Source organism: Buteo buteo, chromosome 13, assembly GCF_964188355.1.
Source record: "Buteo buteo chromosome 13, bButBut1.hap1.1, whole genome shotgun sequence".
Taxonomy (NCBI): domain Eukaryota; kingdom Metazoa; phylum Chordata; class Aves; order Accipitriformes; family Accipitridae; genus Buteo; species Buteo buteo.
The window spans coordinates 13,569,421-13,591,349 of record NC_134183.1 but is presented as its reverse complement, the minus strand read 5'-3'; the positions used below and the strand labels follow the sequence as shown (position 1 = coordinate 13,591,349).

Sequence of the window (21,929 nt, the reverse complement as noted above, 5' to 3'; positions counted from 1 at the left end):
CTTCCTGTGCAGAAAACAGGGCTCACCTGAGAGGCATCCCAATAGCTCAGAGGGCTCAGCAGTCTTCCAAAGAAAGAAAATATATCCAGGTCTCCCTACTCTTTTTTTTTTTTTTTAAATTTAGCATAGCAGTTTCGAAGGCTGCTTTTGTCCTGCACAGCTGCCTCCACCCGGAGGAAAGGCCTGGAAGCCAGGTATTTCAACAGCTTTTAATGAATCTTCCCATTTGTGTCTGACCTTACAAAATGAAAATAACAAGGTCACAGTCGCATCCTAGTTTTATTACAACTGACCTGCAGGCAAAAGGATAGAACTATTACATAAACACTCTGATCCATGTATAATATCTTAAATAGAGGAGGAAGTCAAACCAGGATACCAGATAAAATATTCTGAAGCTCTTTGAAGCAGTTATGTTCCTGAGCTCCATTTTACAGACAATAAGGCAACATCCCTGCACATCAGCTTTTTGATAATTTTTATACATTTTTCTATGGTACAAGAAAAAAAAAATAACCAGAGTTCACAATGTACAGTTCTTACACTATTTTCACAGCTTCTGAACACTATACACTTTTTTTTCTTTTTTTAATAAAGATACATTGTAATAAATGGTGCACCCTTAATAGTTTATAATAATCTATGTTTAATACACTAAACCTGTCCTTCTGTACAGCCAACCATGCCACAGCACCTCAACCCTGATTTTTCCACTGGCAGCTCAAAGCTTTGTGTTTCCATTTCCCATCCGTCAAAAGCAAACTGGTTGTGCTGCTAAAGACAAGCTCCGGACAGGGCCAGCACCAGAGAACAGACCCCAGCCATTCCGAAAGAGCAGAGCAAGGCAGTCACTTGCGTTGGAGGGAAACTGATTTTTGGGAGGATCCATCTCAGTGTTAGCCCTCTGAAACATTTTTGGACTCCCTGTCCCTGGGCAGATGTGAATCAGACTTCAGTGTCTGAAAGGTGGGGGCAGAGGCAGAGCACCTCTGCACGCGTCTGTCTTTACTGGATCTGTGTCTCCCTAGGCCCCCAGCCAGCACCCTGTGAGACCCAGCACACCCAAGGTCCCATTACTGGTGGCTGAAGGCTGGTGAGATGAATCACAGCTGCGGGGATTTGCCAAGCCTGAGAAAAGCCAAGTTTTCTGAGCCTACAGGGCTGAGGGGAGAATTACTCCTTTAGATATGCTGTGCATCTTGTTGAACTGATCCTTCCACGTGATTTATCAGAGCTGCTGGGAATGACTAGTTACTTCAGAAAGCTCTGCCTTGTCCGTTTTGGGAAGACTTTAGTGACTGCCTCGCCTGATGAGCAGCCCTGGAGGAATGTAATCCAGGAAGGGCAGGAGGACTGCATCTCCCTGCCCAGCCAGGCACACTGTGCCCCAAGGGATCACGTCCGTGTCAGCCTTGATACCAGAGGGACCAGCTCTGGCAGCCAAGTGGGAGATGCACAGTGCTGCAAGCCTTAGGCCAGGGTGTCACCTCTGCGGCCAGAGAAATACCAGGCGTCCACATGAGCACGGCCTCGGCTCCCTCCTTTCCCAACCGAGCAACTGGGGCAGGGATGTGCTGGTCTCCAGTGCTCCTGCATCAGTCCAGTTTGCGCTTGGTAGCACTGATTTGACATGGAAAGCCCTTCCTTGGGAATCCTGCCAGTACCGCTGTGTTTTCATTCCCATTGCGTCTCTAGCCCTCTGTGTCCTGGGTCCAGTTTTGCCACAGAGCTTTGACAGTAGGTTGCTCTAACATTGATGAAGTCCTACCAAATGCCTAAACTAGACAACTAAAAATGGAAGTCAGAGACGCTGCAGCCTCCATTTTATCCCCAGTATGCTACTAAATACCTGAAAACTGCAAAGTTTTGGAAAAAAAAAGTTTTCGGGAAAAATTAATCTTTGAAAAATATGTCAATTTAAAAAAAAACAAATTATGTGCTTTTTTGCTCAGAAATGGGCCAGAAGATATAGCTTGCTTGGTGTTGCTGGGTCAGCTAAAAGCCCACAAGGCGTTAGACACTCCCTCATCTACACCTCATCTCTATCTGCACCAAACAATCTAAGTGAGGTTCGCTCTAGGGTGCAGCAACAAGAGCTGTGGAGGGTCACAAGAGGTTAAATATGCCCAGAAGGTTGTGAACAAAGTCTCCAGCAAGCTAAGCAGAGCGTGACTTGCAGCAGCAGGGCAGGCACAGAGCCCCATTGCGACAGGGGGACATGCCCACCATCCTGCTTGCAGTGACGAGAAGGAAGTGCTGAGGTTTGGTCTTGTGAGGGCACTGGGCTGGGAGGTGGCAGTGCTGCTGGCCTGGACTCAGGGTCAGTGAAAAGCCGCTAGCAATCAGGGCTGGGGACAGCGAAGAACATGAGAAATATTGGCTAGAAATCACAGACATTCTTTTGCGGCTCATTAAAACAGCTGCAGACTTTGTGAACAGCACTTGTCGAAGACAAAGAAAAGCCAGCTGGTGGTGAGCACTGTGCAGCTATAAATCAGGTCACAAGCAGGTTAAATTCAATCGAGTAGTTTAATAATTCTTCAGGTCAAAGGTCTTATCTTACCAGGTAACAATTTACAGGACACCTAGTTAAGAGTGAAGAGTGGCTGGCTTGGTAAAAGGAGAAAGAATACATTATGTCCCATCTCTGAATAGTTTAATGTTAGCCTCTTTCAACGCAACATATTTTTGGTAAAGACATATTCACTATATTTAACATGATCTCTCTTTAACAGGAAGTTCAGCTGAGCACACTGTCCCCAGAAAGTACACTGCGACTGTAAAGCAACAGAATTTCATAGCAGTAAATCTATTGCACTTTGTGAAGAATAAAATTCTCCTTTGCCTTTCTAGCTCCAGAAGGCAAAGCATCTTGTTGGTAAAGCAACTTCTTCTCCCTCCAGGCAAAGTCTCTTAATGTTCAGACAGACAACGCCTAACTTTTGTTTGTTTGCTTTTTATTATTACTTGAAACAACAATTGGAAGAGTTTGAGAGAAAAATCTTTCCAGTAGCTGCTGAGAAGTCTCCAAGTTTTGAGTCAGAAATGAATTTTAGGTGCTATCCAATCACGGTCAACAAATAAATGTACTTATTTCCACATTTCATGAATATGTCCACAAAAGAGCAAGATGAGGTCTCTCTTTGACCAACACTAACACTGTGTGATCAGATATTACAGGGATGCACTTTATATGTGACAACAGTATACAGACAGGATGGAAATAACACCAATATTATTGCACATGGTGTCTGGGCGAGCATTAAAAACACTGCAATATGTGATGAAAATTCTTTACAGCTTGTTTTCTCTCAGCCCTTTTTCTAGAGTTTGATGTAGCAGCAATATCAATCGACGTACATTGGAGAGCTGGGAGTTGCTGGCATTTGATCCAGGATTTTACAAACATAGCATGCAACATCCACTGTGCGTTCCTCATACATCAGGATGAAGGGATGTTTCTGGAATCAGATAAAAAAACCAAGGTTATATTCGCTCTTCTGACACATGCTGGCTACCCCAGATAAAAGCTCAGCATATGGATTTGCCTGATGTGAGAACACAGGGCTTGGTGGTGGCTGCAGGACAACAGGACATAGCCTGGTCCATGGCTTGACATACAGGGAATCTGTATCTTAAATGTGCAGTATGGAGGTGGGACAGGACTACAGAAGCATCAGGAACTGCTGGGCAGGAGGCAGCGTGGGTGCAGTATTAGCAGCACCTGGCTCCTTTGTATCGTGGACATGTACTGAAATACTTTCAAGAGAGGTTTCATCATCAGCCTCATCAGCAGTGGGGAGACAGGAGTGACAGGGAGACGTGGCTTGCGGAGGTCAAACAGGAGATCAGGACCCAAACCCAGTTCTCCTGAATGCTGACCCTCTGCTCTGCCCAGGAGGCCATACTGGCTGGACCTGACTCTGAGCAGCTGTAAAGTAATGACATGGTGACTCTCTGGGCCAGGACACCAGGCAAACTCCTTTTGTATCACCTGACCACCATCAGGGACCCAGGGCATGGTTTCACACATCTCCTGAAGAGGTGGCTTCCAGATGCCCAGAGCTCCTTGAAGGTGCACAGTTGCCATGTGACTTATTCAACCCAAAAGCACTGCTGCATTCCCTCCTTTAGGACCCCCCACCACAGGCAGGCTCTGCTGCTGTCTTACTCCAGAGCCGTGCTCTTTCAGGTCTCACTTCTGCCTGAGCACTCCCAACCTCATTGTGTGACCTGTGCGTTGGAGGCATTTACACGTGACAGTGCCGGCCAGCAATTCGACAGGGCTGCTGCACAGTACCAGGACCTCAAGCAAAGGCAGCATATACATGGCACACCCAGCATGCTTCTGCTCGAGCCTGTCGACTTCAGGGATCACCGATCTGCTGCAGTGGGGCATTCCCCCCATGCTGATCTCCTGTGTTTATGTACAGACCCTAATGATCTCAGCCACTGCCATGACCACAGGCCAGAGACAGTGGCACGGAGGTGGTGCTCTTCCTCAGGCTGGGGAGCTGAACATTCTGCCTTGATGGCCCAAGAAGACAAGGAGTGACCTCAGACATGTGACGCAGCCCTGCTGTGTGACCAGCAGAGCCGTGACAGCTGGCATGAACAGCCACGCGTTGCACTCACCAGAAGCTCTTTATACTTTGGCCTTTTGGACTCGTCCTTTGTAAGGCTAAAGAAAGCAGAAAGAGAATTAGAAAGTGGGATTGGGGAAATTGTGACAGACATCAAATGTGAATTTTTACAGGACACGATGTTGAATCTACTGCTGTCGTGGTGGGGCTCACTGCTTTTTGTTTTCTGGAAAAGCCATCCTTGAGCTGTGAGTGACCACAGGGACTCCCTCTCTCCCTCCCCACATGGGTGAAGAGCAGGTGTGGCCACCAACAAATCCTGCTGGGGACAGAGCCCAAGGGAGCTGCAAGTGGAACGTTACCACAACTGCCGCTGCCTCCATACGGAGACGGGTTTGACTGTAGCATAACCACAAGTTTTGGGCAGCAGTGACTGGCCTGTTCTTCCTCCATCGGGCAGCAGGGCTCAAAGGCAGAGGAGAGCCAGTGCTGCCTGCCAGAGCACAGACAGGGAACACAGACACCACGCCATCATCTTGGCACGCACGGGCAGGGGCCAAGGCTGCAGCAGACAGCCAAACTGCTCTGCCGGGCTAGGTCCAGGCTCCCAAGCCCTCCCGGCTCATCCCCGGCATGGGTGGCACATCCAGCACTGAGCAGGCCACAGCCGCCGGGAAGGGACAGGAGAGGTGACATGGCTGCCCACAGGCAGCTGGGGGACAGGGGAGCCAGCTGGAAAGTGTCCCCTCCTGCAGTGTCCTCTGGCACCTCAACCACCCACCAAGGGACAGCAGCTGGCAGCGAAGGCCACCAAAGGCCCTGCAGCAGGGGGACACAGCAAGGACAGCAGAGGCGATGAGGACCAGAGGCAGAGGGGCTGCAGGACGGGGCTCAGTGATGGGTGGCACTGGCAGCCCCTGCCCTGGGAGCCAGAGCTGCACCACTGGGAAGAGGAAGGGCAACTGTAGCATCTTTCCTAAACGAGGGGAATTAAGTCTAATTCCCAACAGCTGTATTTCCATCCCCACAAGGCTCTGGCTGGACCTTTCTCAAGCTCCAGCACTACTACAGTGTGGCCTCAAATTATTCAGAGAAGCAGAGGGTAATTAACACTGCATGCCCAGTGCTGCTCTGTCCTGTGACCTGCCTGCAGAGCTGCACAGGGGCAGAGAGGGCAGGAAATCCCATGGCTGCTGCACAAACATCCTCACTTCAGGCTTTTGCTACCCAACAGGAGTTCATTTTCTGACCTCAGGGGTTCAAACATGCTCCTCGCAATGCCTTTAAGGCTACTAGTCAGAACTTCAGCTCACAGACCGAGTTTGCTCTGAAACGTCCATGCATGCTTTCATAAAGCAGTCCTAGCAATCTTTCATTTCTTTTCCAGCTCGACGTGAAGCTGCGTGTCTGGAGTGGCCATTTGCAGCACCAGGTGCCGTACAGCTCCTTCGCTGGAACATCCAATCTCCTCCCCAGGCATGCTGGACCTCAGGAGCTCACGGTTCTGCCTGCGAGCATGGCTAGCTCTGCAGCTGCCAGCACGAGGCTCCCAAAAGCCAGACACAAAGCTTGGATACTCTGCAAACTCTGGAGCAGAAAGATGAATTGCTGTAAGCAGTTCCAGGAGGAGTGTGACTTCAGATATGCATCTAACACAGGGAAGTGGGCTGAAGGGGAAAAATGTTCCACCCAGGCATTCACAGCACCGTTGGGATTCAAAGCAAATTGGGAAAAAAAAATTTTAAAAAAATCCCAGAAACATTTTAACATTCTCAAAAATATCCTTTCCTCACTGATCTATCACAGTGAGCAGGCAGCAACACTGCAGGACTCTTTCAACATTTTTCCTGACTCTTGAATGCACAAAAATAGAAGTTTATTAGATTCGCATTTGTAGGGTAATGCCCAGGAGATTTATGCTATCACCTAAAAGCACAGCCTTTTGGAGACTCACCTGCCTGCTTACTAACACCAAAGATTACTGTTTGCACTTAATTAACAGTTATTAAGAGAAATATTTACTACAGTGTTGCTATGAAGACATCCTAAATATTCCAGGCAGAAGTCAGATTATTTACAAAACCAGGTAAAAGAAAAACCAGAATTAGACTGAAAACTGCCTCGTGCTCCATGCGTTGTGGCTCTTCCAGAGCAGCAGGCCCTGGGAGGGTTAAATGGGCTGGAAATATGAATTGACCCAATCAGAGCCATGGGCCAAAGATGCTGCTGTTTAGCAGAGATGCCATGCAGGCTCCTCTGTTGGGTGATCTGGAACCAAAGTCACCAGTGCATACAGGGCAGGAGAGTAAGCTCCTGGCTTTGCAAACTCTGTAATGACATGGCATCTCTGCAGAGAACTACGTGGGAAACAAACTATTGCTTGTAGTGTACGCAGGGAAAGCAACTCTGACTTTCTAACCAAATACTACACCGTTTTTGACTGAAAAATGGGAACTTCTTTTGAGCAGCAAACTGTTTTGATGCTCTATTTTCTGCAGCCCAAAGACAATAACCAGGCTTTCCTTATAGCCAGCTGGAAAGTGGAACCTGGCCTCCATAAAAATTCAGAATTCTGAAAGAGAGTAAAATCCAAACCCCAAAAACATCTCCAGTGGATGCAAAACCCTGAAATAAACCTCTTGAAAGTTAAAATTGTCTAGAACCAAGTCTTCCTGTGTCACAGAGCTTTGAGATGGACACCTCTATGCTGGGGATGTCCATCACCTGGGTCTGCCCAGGGCAGAAGGTCCCAGAAGACAAACGCAGGTCACACTGATGCATCTCCTGTGTGCTTCAGTATTAGGTTAACGAAATTATGTTAAACAATTTTCACATCTTGAGAGAAAAATACTTCATCAGAAAATTCACAATCAGCCCTTAACCTAAGCAGGACCACACACACATGGCAGGCAGACGGACTGCCCCAAGCCCCTCCTGCGCAGACACTGCACATGCTCCATCCAACACTGACCGCGCTGCGGAGGCCCTGCCCTACAGAAAACCATCTCTAGTCTTGATCTTGACATATGATTGGCACAAGACATGAAGCCAACAACCAAGCAAGCCACCCACTACAGGTCCTGACAGTCACTGTGCTGAGCAGAACTGGGTGGGAAGGCTCCTGGCCTTGCCAGGCAAAAGGCAGGACCAGTACAGATCCTCTGCCCAACAACAAGACAATACTGCCAGGTGTCTCAGGCTTCTGCCCGCAGAAGAAAGAGCAAACAACAGGTCTGCTCCAAGGCTGTGTCACACCAAGGAACAGGATGCACAGGCCAGGCCCTTACCTGGTCATGCAAACCTCCTGCCACGGGTCTTATCATGCCTCTCCTGAGCACAGACTCTCATCTCAGAGGTTTTCTCCTCATCCCTTCCTCGAAGAGCAGTTTCCAAAGGTCTGTCCTTCAGCTCCCACCCAGACAAGTCTCCCATCACCTCCAAACCAGTGAAATATGAAAGGTCCTCACCCTCACATTGGCGCAGAAATGTGAAACTAAGCTACGAAGTGCTTGGCATGCAACCCTTGCCAAATACCTAGCAATGACAAAACAAGCCAACTCCAAGTGCTTTCAGTAGGAAACACTTACCACAAGTTGACAAAGTTGATGAAACTTGGGGAGAACTCCCTTTCCTCTGAGTTACTCAGCTGCGGTGGGTCTCCTTTTACTACTTGTGTCAACTGGTCAAACACACTGTTCCACTTGGGGTAGGGGAATCGCCCTGTGGCCAGCTCATACTGCAGAGAGACAGCAACAGCACCAGGGAGGTTACACAAGGTAAGTCCAATCAACGTAGGAAAATGTCTGCAAGGACCCTGAAGCCCCCAAAAGGAAGACTAAGATGAGATTCTTCATCCCATTCCCTATACAAAGCTCAGCTAAGAGACGAGGAGGGAAAGTTTTACCTAATAGTAAGTTTTGCTGCCTACGTTAGCAGCACCTCCAGATTTAACTTGGCTATCCCATGCTTTCATGTTGACAATGTCTTCTCCTTACTGACTACAAAATGAACCAATGTTCTTACTGTTCAAAAGTAGGAGAGTAAAATCCTCCAGTCCCTTCCCAAGCATCCTAACAACCACTGGAGAAAATGGATAATGAGAATCACACAATCATAGAGTATCTCAAGCTGGAAGGGACCCATAAAGATCATGGAGTCCAACTCCCTGCTCCTTGAAGGACAATGAAAATAAGCATTTTAAAACATCAGTGGGGAAGACAGAAGCTATTGGTTCATATTTATTGCTTCTGCTTTTTCTTCTATTTCACCACCTCGAGAAGCGAAGATCTTTTCAATTTATCATTGTGTGCATCCAGAAGTGCTGTGGTTAAGCCAGAGAGGAATCAGCAACCAGGATCCAGGATTAACTGAAGTCTTCTGCACAGCTGAAGTACACCAGATGCCAGGGCTGTGAGAGGCTTATTTACACAGGTTGGATGCTCTGTTCTGCACCACCGCACCCACCAATGCTTCTCATCTGAGATTTTGAAGACAAAATTCATTTATGATCCAACACCTCTTCCCTGCTCACATCTCTTTCTCTGCAAAACATAGCTGCAGCTAAATGTATCCTCAGGGGCTCAGGAGAGCCATCTGCCTTGAAGGGATTTATATTGTTTCTGAGCCAGGAGGTGCCCACTGCAATCACAACATGCAAATGCTTCACAGCAGCAGAGCTGGGCTTTGTTTCAAGCACGTGTTTGACACCAACCTACTCCATCACACTGCAAAGCGCACCAAGGCTACTCACCAGGAAAGTACAGCGCAGCAGAGGGTTTAAACCCCACTCACTTACCAATGTAATTCCCAAGCTCCACACATCTGAGCGGACATCATAGCCTTGCCTGGATGCGCTGGGATCTATCCTTTCAGGCTGAAACAGGAAGAAGGACCAGTCAAACACTGTGCCATGCAGGAAGGAATGAGAAGCACCTGCAAACTTAGAAAAAACTCCAAGTTCGTCCCACCTGGCAGAACCTGGCACAGCCCTAGAGGCAAACCTGTTGCTAGGGCAGACATTCAACCCCAGCAAAGAAAGATGTTAAGGAATCAAACACTGCTTTTATGGAGGTATAGTGTAAAAGGTGATCTGAAATGGCAATTCAGCACAGTCCAATCTTTTTTTTTTTCCTTTTGTGAAAGCAGCTTGAATAATTGTTACCGTCTATTTATTTAGTTTTGTTTAACTTTTGAGATCTCTTTAACAGAAAGACTTGCTTTCTCTGTTTTTATGGCGAAGCTGTCCCTAGGGAATCATAAGAACTGGAATAAATGTCTTCTCACCCACCAGCCGAGGCAACTGACGTTAGCAGCATCTATCAGAACTCTTCTTCCCAACTGTCTGCTGGTCACTAAACCTCAGGAGGTATTAAAACCAATACATTTTAAGAAGAGCTCTTCTTTACAAGGTTTTGGGCATCCCTTGAAGGCAACTATGATGTTACAAGGTCTTCAGACACTCAAAAAGTTTTCCATAGAAAACAATATTGAGCCAGACATAAGAGCAAGTTATCCAGAGAGGAGAACCAGTACAAAACATTTTTATGCTTTGCATGTCATCTTTCTCAGAAAAGGTTAATTCTGCCTTCTTTTGTTAAAAACATAATAATTAAAATGTCAAAAGAAACAGGGTCTCATTCAGGTTTGACTACAACAATGATAAAGAGACCTGAATTGCAATAAAATACTAAATTATCAGGTACAGGAAATACTATGAAAGCCCCGGTTGCTTTGTAAGCTACATTTTTATAGAATTCCATGGCAGATGCCGGCTGATGAGTGCCATGCAGTGAATGAAGTCCCTTAGTGCAACCTCAGCCCTCCAGTGGGCCACAGCATAAGACTACCACATTCCCACAACACCTCCCAGCCCCTAAACCCTCATGGCATTTCTGGTTGCTCTGCCATGCTGCCAGCTCTCCTCTTTGCAGCCCACCACTTACACATGGCTGCCCCAGCTGTGACTGCTTCCAGACCTCTCCCATTCCCTTAGTCACCAGGATCTTCTCCAACAAGGAAACTTGCCCAGGCCATCACCCATGCATACCCACATAGAGAAGGGAGAAGAAGTTTCCACCAAGCTTCAGTGGTTCTACATGTGGCTTCTTCTACAACCTTCTTGTGTCCACTACTCCTCAGTACATGGTATATTGCCTTCCCAGTGCCACTGATGTGTTTTATCATCCTTACTTCCAGTTACAGTATCTGCTTTGAAACAGGCTGGCTTCAAAGGCCATACCCTGAACACACTGCCTTTTTTCCACCCTCCTAGGTCTGCCCTTCACTTTGCTTGCTTATCCTTTGGTTATGGTTTCCATTCATCTTAAACTCAGGTATCAGTTATTCCTCTCACAACTTGGATGGATGTTTTCAATAATTCTGGCATACAAAATAATAAAATTACTAAAATTCAACTCTATTAAACATAGCATCAGCCCTTCACATGCTCATCTTTTAGCTCAGTCAAAACCTACCACATTTATACTGCAGGTAAACCCATGCTTCTAACTGCTCACAAGCCACCATCCTGCCTTTACTGGATGAGTTCAGTCTTTCCATATTGGGCACACCATATCAACAGACTACCAAATCAGCTGATAAGGAATTAATAGCCAATATAAGCATTCATTTCTTTAAATATGGAGAACAGAAATCTAGTGACAATTTCTCCACAATTTTGTAGTTGAGACAGTGGGAAAAGCATGTGAAAACAGCAAGAGGAGTGAGGATCTGAATGGAAAACACATATTCCCAGTCCCTGCTACTTGCTTATTTGAAGGTTTGATAAGCAGCAAACATTGAGGACGTGGATGCTCTTGGATGTTTCAGGAGGTTACTGGACCATTCAGTAAGAAGCAAAACAACTCAAGGAGGAGCCTGTGGGTGAGCATTGGCTCACACTCAGGCTCAGGAAGGACAAGAGGAGCTCAGACTTATAAATCAAAGCTGTCCTCTGCTTGGAAGTAACATATGGAATAACATCACCTAATGGGCACAAAAAAAATCAAAATGCTCTCAGTGATATATATCTGTGAACAGTCCAAAATATTCATGAGAAAGCAAATGGAAAATACCAGCAGGAGAAAGGTGCATAGAAGAACATGGCATCAACAACAGACCAGCATTAGATGTGGCAAGGCAGGCACCTCCTCTGTCCCCTTGTACAAAAGGCTACAGGCTGAAAAGACGCTTCCAGGGACTCTCATCAATCACGCTCATGAGTGATGCTGTGTCTACCCTGTCCTGTCTTATGTCACCGGCAGTGTGATGGGCCTGTCCCTCCCCAACAGCCTTGTTTCCTACAGCTCCCATGCAGCCCCTCCAGCATTGCCGGGTCTCAGGCCCCAGAACAGCCAGATTCCATCAGCCCAGCAGCATGCCCGGTACCATGCTGCTGTGATTGCAGCCCTGCAACACCAGTCCTGCCTTCCCTCTGTGCAAAGCTCTCATTGCATCCTCTTGCCTCCAACCCCTCCTGCCAGACACTGGTGAATCCTTCTCCCTTCTAGGTTCCAGCAGCCAGCAGCGAGAGTGGGTGTGAAGGACATCGAGCTATACCTTCCCCGTCCCTCAGGCACAACACCACTGGGGCCAGCAGGCTACACACAGCCCTGTGGGGCACACTGCCCGTTCGACAGACGCTGTCGTGCAGGAACGGCGGCGGGTGGCCCAGCCCTGCGCGCTGCTGGGGATACATCATGATGTTAGGAGGCTGCCACCAGGGACCAGCCAGCACAGGGCTGCGCAAAATTATGGGGATGCTTGCCTGGCCAGTGCCAGGACCCCCACACTGCAGATCCATAAGGGATGTGCTGCAGCAGAGTAGAGCAGTTCACAGGCTGCAGAAGGACTTGCTTTCTGTGCAGCACAGTGAATTAAAGGGCTGCATGGAGAGCAGGTATTTTGGGCAGGGCATGAAGTACTAAAAGGCTGTGTGTTACAGGGACTGGTGAGATAGGTGGCACTGGTGAGACAGTCAACTGAGCAGAGCAAAGACAAGCAACAGGGACTCGGCACTAGACGATGGTGGCACAGTTAAAGGGAAAGCAGGATGGACCAAAATAAATCCCGTCTAAACACAGAGCAGAAATAATCCTGGGAATTTTCCATCTAGATGACATGGGAGCAATTAACACCAACAAAGGAAGAGTCAGTGTGTCACACTCCAGGGACCTGGAACGAGGGCTGCAGACAAAGCCCAGCTCGTGCCAGGTGTCCTTCTAACGCCAAGCGTGAGGAAAGGAAATGGCTGGGATTGAGACCCACCACTGGATGTGCTGACAGTGCGAAGGGGCAGGGTATGAATGCATCAAAGAAGGGTGCAGGCTGCCACAGCACTTCTCTCTATTTCAGTGTCCACCTAAGCACCAGCATCTTGATTGAAAAACGAGCAGAAGTGGTCAGCACTGATCCTCCCTCTCCTCCAAACCCCCAGCTAAGCAAACACATGCAATTCAGGGTGTGACACAAGGACACACGCACACACGACTCCCTGCAGTCTTCAGCTGTTTCATGTTGCTAAAGAGTAAAGTAGCATTCCTGGGAAAACCCCATTCTTGAAGCTCTGATCTGGATTTTCACTGGTTATATAATCAGGGAATTTTATCCCACATGCACTGCAAATTCAAAACTGCCTCCATGGCATTAAAATGTACACAATAAACTCTTATTTGCTACTTAGGTCAATGCATCCCTAAACTGAACTAAAATAAAAGGTCACCAGGAGCAAAGAACAACCATAAAGAGCTAAATTTTTGCAATACAAAAAGCAGAACAAAATCTACACGATACAAACTCTCCCTCTGCTCCAACCATGGGAACGGACAGATGCAAGATGGAAGCTACCAGGCTCCATTGGAGACTTATCTTCTCGCACTAAAAAACATGTGAAATGAATGAAGTCCAGGGACCTCCCTGGCTTTGGCTGATGGCAGGAACAAGGTAAAGCACTGCACAGCTGGAAGCAGGGCTGTGCGGGCTGCAGCATCATCTGCACCAAATTCAGCTGCAAACCAGACAGTGAGCTACGAACTGGGACAGCCAGAGTTAAAAGACATTCACTGCTCTGACACAAACTGGCTACAAGTCTTGCACGCAAGAGCCATGGCTCCCTAGCACGCTATTCTGCTGTTGTATTAACTGAAATACCACATGTGTATTTGTTAGGGATGCTCAAGACAAAAATGCCATCTCTCCCACAGTGGTGACCCCATTACCATGGCTTTCTCATTTGGGTGGCAGTGCCCTGTGAGGGGGCTCAGCAAGTGCTTGCAGAAATAAGTATCTGTCACTGCCCGAGTGACTTGGCTCTCGGGGCCAACTCCAAACTGAAGCCACAGCAAGGAGAGGAGCGATGTCTCTGAACAGCTGCCTGCACGGTTGTGCAACAGCAATAGAAACCATCTTTAGGACCATAAATAACTAGTTTGGGAAATTCTTCTGCTGTTCAGTAAAGGAAAATGTTGTCACTCACTTTGCGCATTGCTGTATTTCTCAAGAATATTCCTACGGTGAAAACCAAGTTGTTCCTCCTAAAGGGCTCTCCCCTACACAGGCCTCTCACACACTCAACCGGAGCACAGAGCGATGGCCAGCGTTAGTGTCACAGCACAGCCCAGGCTGGGATGTAAGCGATGGGCACAAAGCAGGACAGGCAAGGAGGCAGTGACTCGCTGGGCTCTCGGACCTGCTTCTCCTGTCTCCTCCTCCACCAGAGTGCAAGGATGCTGTGTGCAGCTCCCTCTCATCTGCTCACTGAGACCTCCAGATGTATCATTCCTGCAAGTCCCTTCCCTGACTTCCCTACAGGCCTGGGTTGGCAGTTCAGACCCTGTAAGGCTGAGGAAGAGCCTGACTGCTCACCTCCCCAGGAGATGCTCACTACCAGCCCTGTGAACATGACCACCATCTCCCAGAAAAGAGGCAGTCTGTTCTGTGAGGTGACTGTCCTCAGGGACTCGCCATGCTGGTTCTCAAGCAGACCTCGATGCCCAAGATGCAGCCCTACAGTAGGTGCTGGAGCTCCAAACAGATGTGAAAATCCATCCGCTCACTCCTGCTCTGCTCTACAGGAATTTTCAGAGGCTCTCCCTTAGGTGACAGCGATCTCCCTTTGGTGACACCGAATTCTTCTACTGGCTGCTAAAGAGGTGAGGTGTCTAATTTCATGTGGACCTCAATTTTTATGTGCAGTGAAGCCTAATAAGCTTTCTGGATCTCCTCCTGGGCATGTAGGAGCTCACAGAAGGTGACCTCAGTGCTGCAAAAGCCTGGGTCTAAAAGCACACATGTGAGTCATTCACACGAGAAAGTGAGGCATCACAGTCACACCGTGTTGGGCAAAGGCTTTTCTAAGGTTATACCCGCCCCTCCAGTACTAGGTGGTCGATGAAAAAGCTATTAACGCTTTGTTTTTTCTGGGCTTGTATCACAGCGCCAATCGCTACAGGGGTCGTGCAGCATCCTATGCAGCAGCCTACCCTAGTTGCAGGGGAAGACACAGCTCCTCAGCCAGGGTGTGAGGCAGCAGAGCAAAAGACACAGTGTGATGGGTGGAGGAGCTGACAGGGAAGTGGACAGCACGGGTTCTTCTGTCTGTGCCGGCTAGGTGGACCCGCAGCTTCCCCCTGGTCCTCAGTCTACCACCTCTAGGACAGCAGCAATAACACTGTTACTTCTACACCTACACAGGAGATAAGAGTAGTATTGTCAAAAAATACTCCAGCCAAAACATTCATCCCTGCTTGGACTTTTGAATTCAGACATTCCTTCCAAAATCCCCTCTGTTCTTTGATTTCCTGTCCCTCCCTCTTGCCCAGGTCAGCCATGAAGCCTGTGGCTGCACAGAGATTATCAGCAGAGATCATGTTTCTAGAGAATGGCCTTTCCTCCCCTCCTATTTCCTTTACATATTTACTCTGAGAGAATGTTTCATTTAAAAACTTCTCTAGCAGCATTTTCCAGGTGGAGACACTGGTTTCCGTTCGCATGAGATTACCATCCCCTCCCAGCCGGCTTTCCTAACAGCATTTGAATTCCTTGATCTCAAAATCAGGAAGATCGCAGAAATGTGATGGACTGGTGGATGGGGAACACTTGCTAGGCACAGGAGGATTAGCAGGAACACTAATGAAGGCAGCGAGGTCCTGTTGGGCTTAGCACAGCATATTCTCAACTACCTTATTCATCTTGTTAAAAAAGTTAAATGTGTGGCTGTAGTAAACTTGGACTAGTGCAATGCATTGTGTGGACTGCAACTAAATCAAGCATCAATAATTTGGAGTAGTAAATGGCTTCACTGACAGAGTTCAGAATGTAACTGTTGTTAAAAGGACTCTACTGAGTGGGAAAGGAAGGATTTATAATGGGACCTCACAGGTGACCCTTCTTGGCCTACTGCTAATAATATCCAAGAAAATACAAAATTAGTGTTGCTAAATTCTGCATATTATAAAAATATTGCTAGTGTGATAAATAAGGGTTCCTGAAGAACTAGTGTGATTTGAATGTTTGGTAAGCTGGGCTCTGGCTGGATGCTGACTCACTCAACCAGACACAGAAAAAGCAGCACTCTGGGGTGACAGACAGGCTCCTAGAAAAGGACAAGAGAGCATGAAATCCCAGAAGACCATCAATATTAAAGGCGTGTTGCTGGGATGATGCGCTAGGAACCGCTGCTCTTATTATACACTCCACAGGAGATACAAACACTGGAAGCTTGCTCAATTTCAGGGTCTACGTTTGTAAAAGGATGCTAAAAAAATGGGGGGGGTTATAGCACAGCCATATAATACAATCCAATCTGCCTTAAGGGCATAAGCTGCTCAGTCCCTAATCTCCTCAAAGAAAAGCTTAAGAGGCGACTACATCAGAGTCAGTAAGTACCTCCTGGGGAAAGAGGCTGTGGCAAGTAAAGGACTGCTTAATTCTGCAAATGATGTAGAAACAAGAGCCCAGAGCCATCCATTAAAACAAGACTTACCTGTATTAAAAATATAGTATTAGGAGCATAATTAATGACCAGGACAACTTCACGGGCCCTATGGTAAATTCTCCAGCACTTGAAGAGGCCATCTTTAACTCAGGACTTTGGAGGTCTCCATCTGGCTTTGTTTTGGAAGGCCACCCTCCAGTACCCCAGACACATCCCCTCAGTGCCATCCCCACTGCTGCTTCCAAGAACTGTATTAGGTTAACAGGGCCAAGCTCCAGAACGGCAGCAGTTTTGGAGGGCTGTAAGGTATCATTTCAGCCCTGCTATGTAACTTTGTCACAGAACCTCACCGAGGGCCTGCAATTTTGGTGGGCATGCTCTAGAAGTCCTTGAAGTAGGTAGTTAGAAAGGACCGAATTGTAGGGAGCCCAGTTATTTTTCCATAGCCTGAATGCCTAACCAACAGGCAAGCCTTCAAACACATACTGAAAAGAAAAGGAGTCCAGCAGGAGGCAGTGCAAGGGGATGACTTCCGATCGTAGAGGACAATATGATGCAGCAGAGAAAGGGAACCGAGAGGGTGTCTACAGATGAAGTTACACATGTCCTAACCAGAAATCAAGCATAACAAAATGCAGGTGGTCATCAGCAAAGGTGAATCATCATGTAGCAACTCAGATAGGGCCAGGCCGGAGTCACTAGTAGTTTGAGCCTTAAAATCTGTTTTCTCTTTCTTAAAGATCTCTTCCATTCAGTCAGAAGCTGTTGGTCTGGGTACAGGATCAGGAGGCTTCCCTAGCTGCGTTCAATTGTCTCTCCTTCTGGCCTCATCACCCGCGAAAGTTTGCACCTGCAAAGCACAGCCCTCACCCCCCAGGTCCAGTCCTGACCCCGGTCCTTCCCACATTATGGGAAATAGGAGCTCCAGGAAGGTTTGAGTACTTGGTCCTGAACCCTCGTGGGTCCTGAACCCTCCTGCCACGGCCCTCATGCCCTGCCTGCTCCACTGCCAAGGGTCATGCCGCAGCAGGGAACAGATGGAGGAGGCGGAGGCCGGACTCGGTTGCATCCAGACAGCGGTGCCAGGGTAGCCGTCAGGGGAGGCCGGGGTGCTGCCGAGCGGCTCCAGCAGCCCCCCAGCCTGCGCCGAGCATGCGGCAGGCATGCAGGGCGCTCCCATGCTTGGTAGGAAAAGGCTCGGCACAGGGGTGGAGAATCCCCCTGCAAATCCCCATGGGTACTCCTGAAGCAGAATCCCCCCCCGCAGCCTCACCCACACGAGTGGCAAGAGCCAAACAGGCTCAGGGAGGACAGGAGGCTCACGCCTGCACACCTGGGGCCTGCAAAACCCTTCGCTCCCTTTCCCCACACCTGACCCTGCCCTAAGGAGCCTCATCCATCCCTCTCTGCATCTTCACTGCCCTGATGATCATGTTCTGCTATTTATGGCTTCCAATTAGCCACCTCGCAGCTAATCACAGCTGCGGGGGCTACCATGGGCCACCCCAGCACAGCCAGCCGTGCCCCACGCAGAGCAAACCCATGGCAAGCAGGAGCAGCCTGCTGTTTCCAGCTGAACCTCCGATGCCTCCCAAGAGCAACGATCTCCCAAACCTGACTTTTAGGCACTTCCAACATAAATCCCAGTGGCCAAAATTACTTCTTTCCCCCCTTTCAATACTCTCCTCCACAAAACTCACATCCTGCCTGCAATACTTCTGGCCGAGTGGTCTGCTTACACAGGCAGCTGCTGACATGCTTCCCCAGGTTTATATAAACTGCCTGTGCAGACAAGCATCTAAACGGGCAAGGAGGAAAATCCTGTCCTGCTGCGTCCCCGGCAGGATGGGGGTGGAAGCGCCAACGCAAAGACATGAGCTCAGTGCTGCAGTGGAGCTGCTCGGCATGGGCTCTGCGCCGTGTGATGTAAGGAGCCAAGTTTGGACTGGAGAAGTCCCACGCTGGGCGAACCTCACAGACAATTTTAGTTGGTGAATGAGTAAGCGGAGGTTATGTTCTCAGCTGAAACCCCTGAAGCACGCGGGTGACAGCAGCAGCACACAAGCAGAGAGGGCTGCGCTCAGAGCTCAGGCATCTCCCCCGGCATTCGCTACGCCGCGGGCGGCAGAGCCTGGATCCAGTCTGCGCTGCTTGCAGAGGGACGGTGCCACATGTCTCCCAGTCCCCTCCCAGATTCGTTTTCTCAGTCATAAAAATTATGGCTGGGTGCCAAGATTCAGAGAAAAGAAAAAAAAAGTCCAACACACAGCAATATTCAGGAGCATTCAAAAGGATTTTAGCTGCATGAATTCAAACTAACAGCCTGCCTGTTCAGATAAATGAATGACTGAGCCTGATGAAAACCTGGGCATTGGGTCAGGAATGTGAAGCTGAAACAGAGGCTCTTGCTGCAGCTCTGCTTGGGTAAAGGATTCAGAGAGCTCCTGCATCCCTGCAGCCTCTCCCCTCCATGTGCACAGGGGGGCTGGAAGAGCCCGGCTTAGAGCCATCTCTATCACCTGCTTTGGGAATTTTCCCTTTTCCATGCATGGCCTGAACTCTGCATCAGCCATCCGAGCACAGGGACACAGCCTCCACCCAGCCCTGGATGTGAGACCAGCAGCGACTGCCCATCTTCACCAGGGAGAAATGATGAGCAGGAAACACATCCTGAGCACTGGTCTGCAGCAGCACTGCAGCGACAGGGCTCTGCACTGGCCCTCTAATCCTGCATAGGCAGGGACAAGCAGAACTGTGTCTGCTGGGTCACAGATCATGCATTAGCACCAAGAAGGCTGCTCTGTAAACCGCAGCGCTGCACATCCCCTTGTCCACCCCCTCATCTTGACAACTCTTCAGGAAGAGCACAGCGGGCAGCCCTGGGGAGGGTGGGCAAAGCGGCACAGGGCACTGGCACTCAGGCACAGCTGCAGCTTGCAGCGGGCAGCTCCCAGGTGACCTGGGAAAAGGACCTGAGGGACCAAGGACACATGTGACACCATCAAACTCTGCCCCTGGAGGGGTCCCAAAGGAGCAGGGCAGGGCAGGACATCCATCCTCACGCTGGCTGGGTCCTCCCCTACCTAAACCAGGCGCTTCCAGTCTCATCCCTCCTCTCCGACACAGAAACTGGGTTCACTTGAGCATTAAATAGGCAAAAATGCCACAAGGACCACCAGCTTCAGCATGGCTCACACAGCCTCCCCTCCCACCCAAATCAGCAGCACCCACCACAGCAAGAGGCAATGCAGGGATCGCCAGGGAGCAGTAGAGGGGGTGGACAAAGGGCTGGCCGGGAGCAATCTCAGCCCCACTGCTGGTTTATGGCTGCCGTGAGCATGCTGTGAAACCTCACCTAGAGCAAACACAGAATGCTGGCATAGGCACAGGTCTCTGGAGGGCTCAGCAAAGAGCCCAGTCTGCTCCGGGGGCTGGCTGCCACCTGGGGCAGCACAGGGGCTCGGTCTTTCCTTTCTTTCTTTCAGAGAACACAAGGCATCAACATGTATGCCTTTACTCAATACAACAATCGCAGGGGAACTCAAAGCCAAAAGCAAAACAACTTCTCCAGCACTGGCAGCTCCAAGGCTGATATGCTGCTTTCTGTGGCAGCTCTAACAATTTGGTTAAGCCACACAGCACTTGCTTAGCAGCTGGACATGGCTCCTGCTGCCTAATCAGACTGCTCACAGTCAAGCTGACTGACATCCAACGTTATTGTTACCAATGGCTACTTGGGGACCTAGGTCCAGTGAACACGGTGTTACCAGGTTCCTTCAGTGGGCAAGTGCTCATGCTACAAGAATTACTGCAAGTGCCACGGGCCAAGTGGGCCTTGCAGAGCAACACACTCTCATCGTCAGGGAGTATCATCCAGCAGCCCTTATCAGACCCTCCCTGGCTTGAACACAGCTAATGCCCTTTGCCTGTTTTACACTGAAAAAACCCAACACTGTCTTCCTTTTGAAGGGAGTGTGACTGGCCTGACTGCTTCCCAGGTATATTCAGGTTTGATCACAGCATCACTACAGCCATCAGCCTCTGCTGGCTTGGAGAGAGAGCTGGCAGATGAGCCTGCGTGCCAGGGACATCTCCCCATTTCCCACGCTTCCCGGTACATGGAAAGGCTCATGTACTTGGAGAGGAGTCACTGAATCAGGAGAGCAGAAGGGAAGAGGCCAGCCGTCTCCCACACCACTTGCCAGCTGCTGGCTTGTCCCACAAACCATGTACCATGCCAAGCCTCTTAAAAACACAAACTGAATTGAAACACTTTTGCTCACTTAAAAATCCAACAGAGTCTGGAGCTGGTGATGGAGATCCACAAATTCCAGAGCAGAGCACATATGCACAGACAGGGAGGAAAACCAAGGAGCTATCGGAAGCACTCACCCACCCAAGTCCCGGGGGAAATGAAGCAGCGCAGCTATTTACAGATATGCCAGTAACTGTCATGTCGTAACTAAACCAAGAGCCTGAGCAAAGCTAACCATCTACCCACGGTTCTAAGAAAAAGTGGGAACATTAATTCCTGTAATTATAGCCCACTGAACTTGGGAGGGGAAAAGGAGAGAGCAATTTTTCAAGAGCCCTATTTACAGACCTGATACACATCTCAGAGGATAGGAAAAAGTCAACAAGAGCCGTAACTCCACGGAGTGATGCTATCAGAAGTGCCTGCAGACTGAGATGCAAATACCCAGCCTTGGGTCAGGCTAGCTCAGACTGCACTGGCTCCCATCCCCTCCTGGGGCACCTCTCTTTGCTGCTGCCCTCAGCATCCCATGCCCCACCAACACAACAAATTGGGCAGCTCTGACTGATCCTCTTCCCTGCGGGGAGCTCCATGCACTTGCCAAAATTGCTCAGAGCAGAGACATGCCTCTGCCCTCTCTGCAGCCTCACAAGGTCTTTTTTTAAACAAACTGCCCCATTTCACTATGTTACATAGGTCTGGAGCTTGCACAGACTTTGCTGTACCACAGTACTGGTCTCCAATAACAGAACTCATTTGTAATATTCTGTCCAGCTCATTGAGTAACTAGCTCTGCTATGAGGACAGTGAAAAGAAAAGGTCGAATGCTCCCAAAATTCAGACTCTGTGCTTGCACAGATCAGAATTGGCACAGACAGGTTTTGCCTTGGACACCACAGTTAGACAAAAGCCATATGAGAGTCATTACCTGGACCAGATGGGCACTGTACCTTAAAAGACAGAGATACTCCTTTTTTGTTTCCTTGGTGGTAGATAAAAAGAGTTCAGAAAACAGTATTTTTCAGCATATAGAGCCATGAGATAAGCAATGAGAGTTAAATATATCCACTGAAATGAAACATTGACAGCAGCAGACACACAGCTCCCTGCACAAGGTATCCTCAGCTCACATAAAACCAAGAGACGCAGCACAATGCAC

The 21,929-nt window shown here is 48.9% G+C and overlaps 1 protein-coding gene across 3 annotated transcripts in view; it reads right to left on the bottom strand.

The window, feature by feature from the left end:
- Positions 1-241: 241 nt before the first annotated feature.
- The window catches only part of MAP2K4 (mitogen-activated protein kinase kinase 4), a 105,793-nt gene continuing 84,105 nt past the window's right edge, over positions 242-21,929 (bottom strand). For all 3 annotated transcript variants that reach the window (XM_075044834.1, XM_075044835.1, XM_075044836.1), the window contains 4 exons: positions 9,379-9,456; positions 8,171-8,319; positions 4,636-4,681; positions 242-3,461 (listed from right to left, as the gene is read on the bottom strand). In XM_075044834.1, the coding sequence (XP_074900935.1) occupies positions 3,348-3,461; positions 4,636-4,681; positions 8,171-8,319; positions 9,379-9,456 (387 nt within the window). In that variant the 3' untranslated portion in view covers positions 242-3,347. The remainder of the gene's footprint in view (positions 3,462-4,635; positions 4,682-8,170; positions 8,320-9,378; positions 9,457-21,929) is intronic.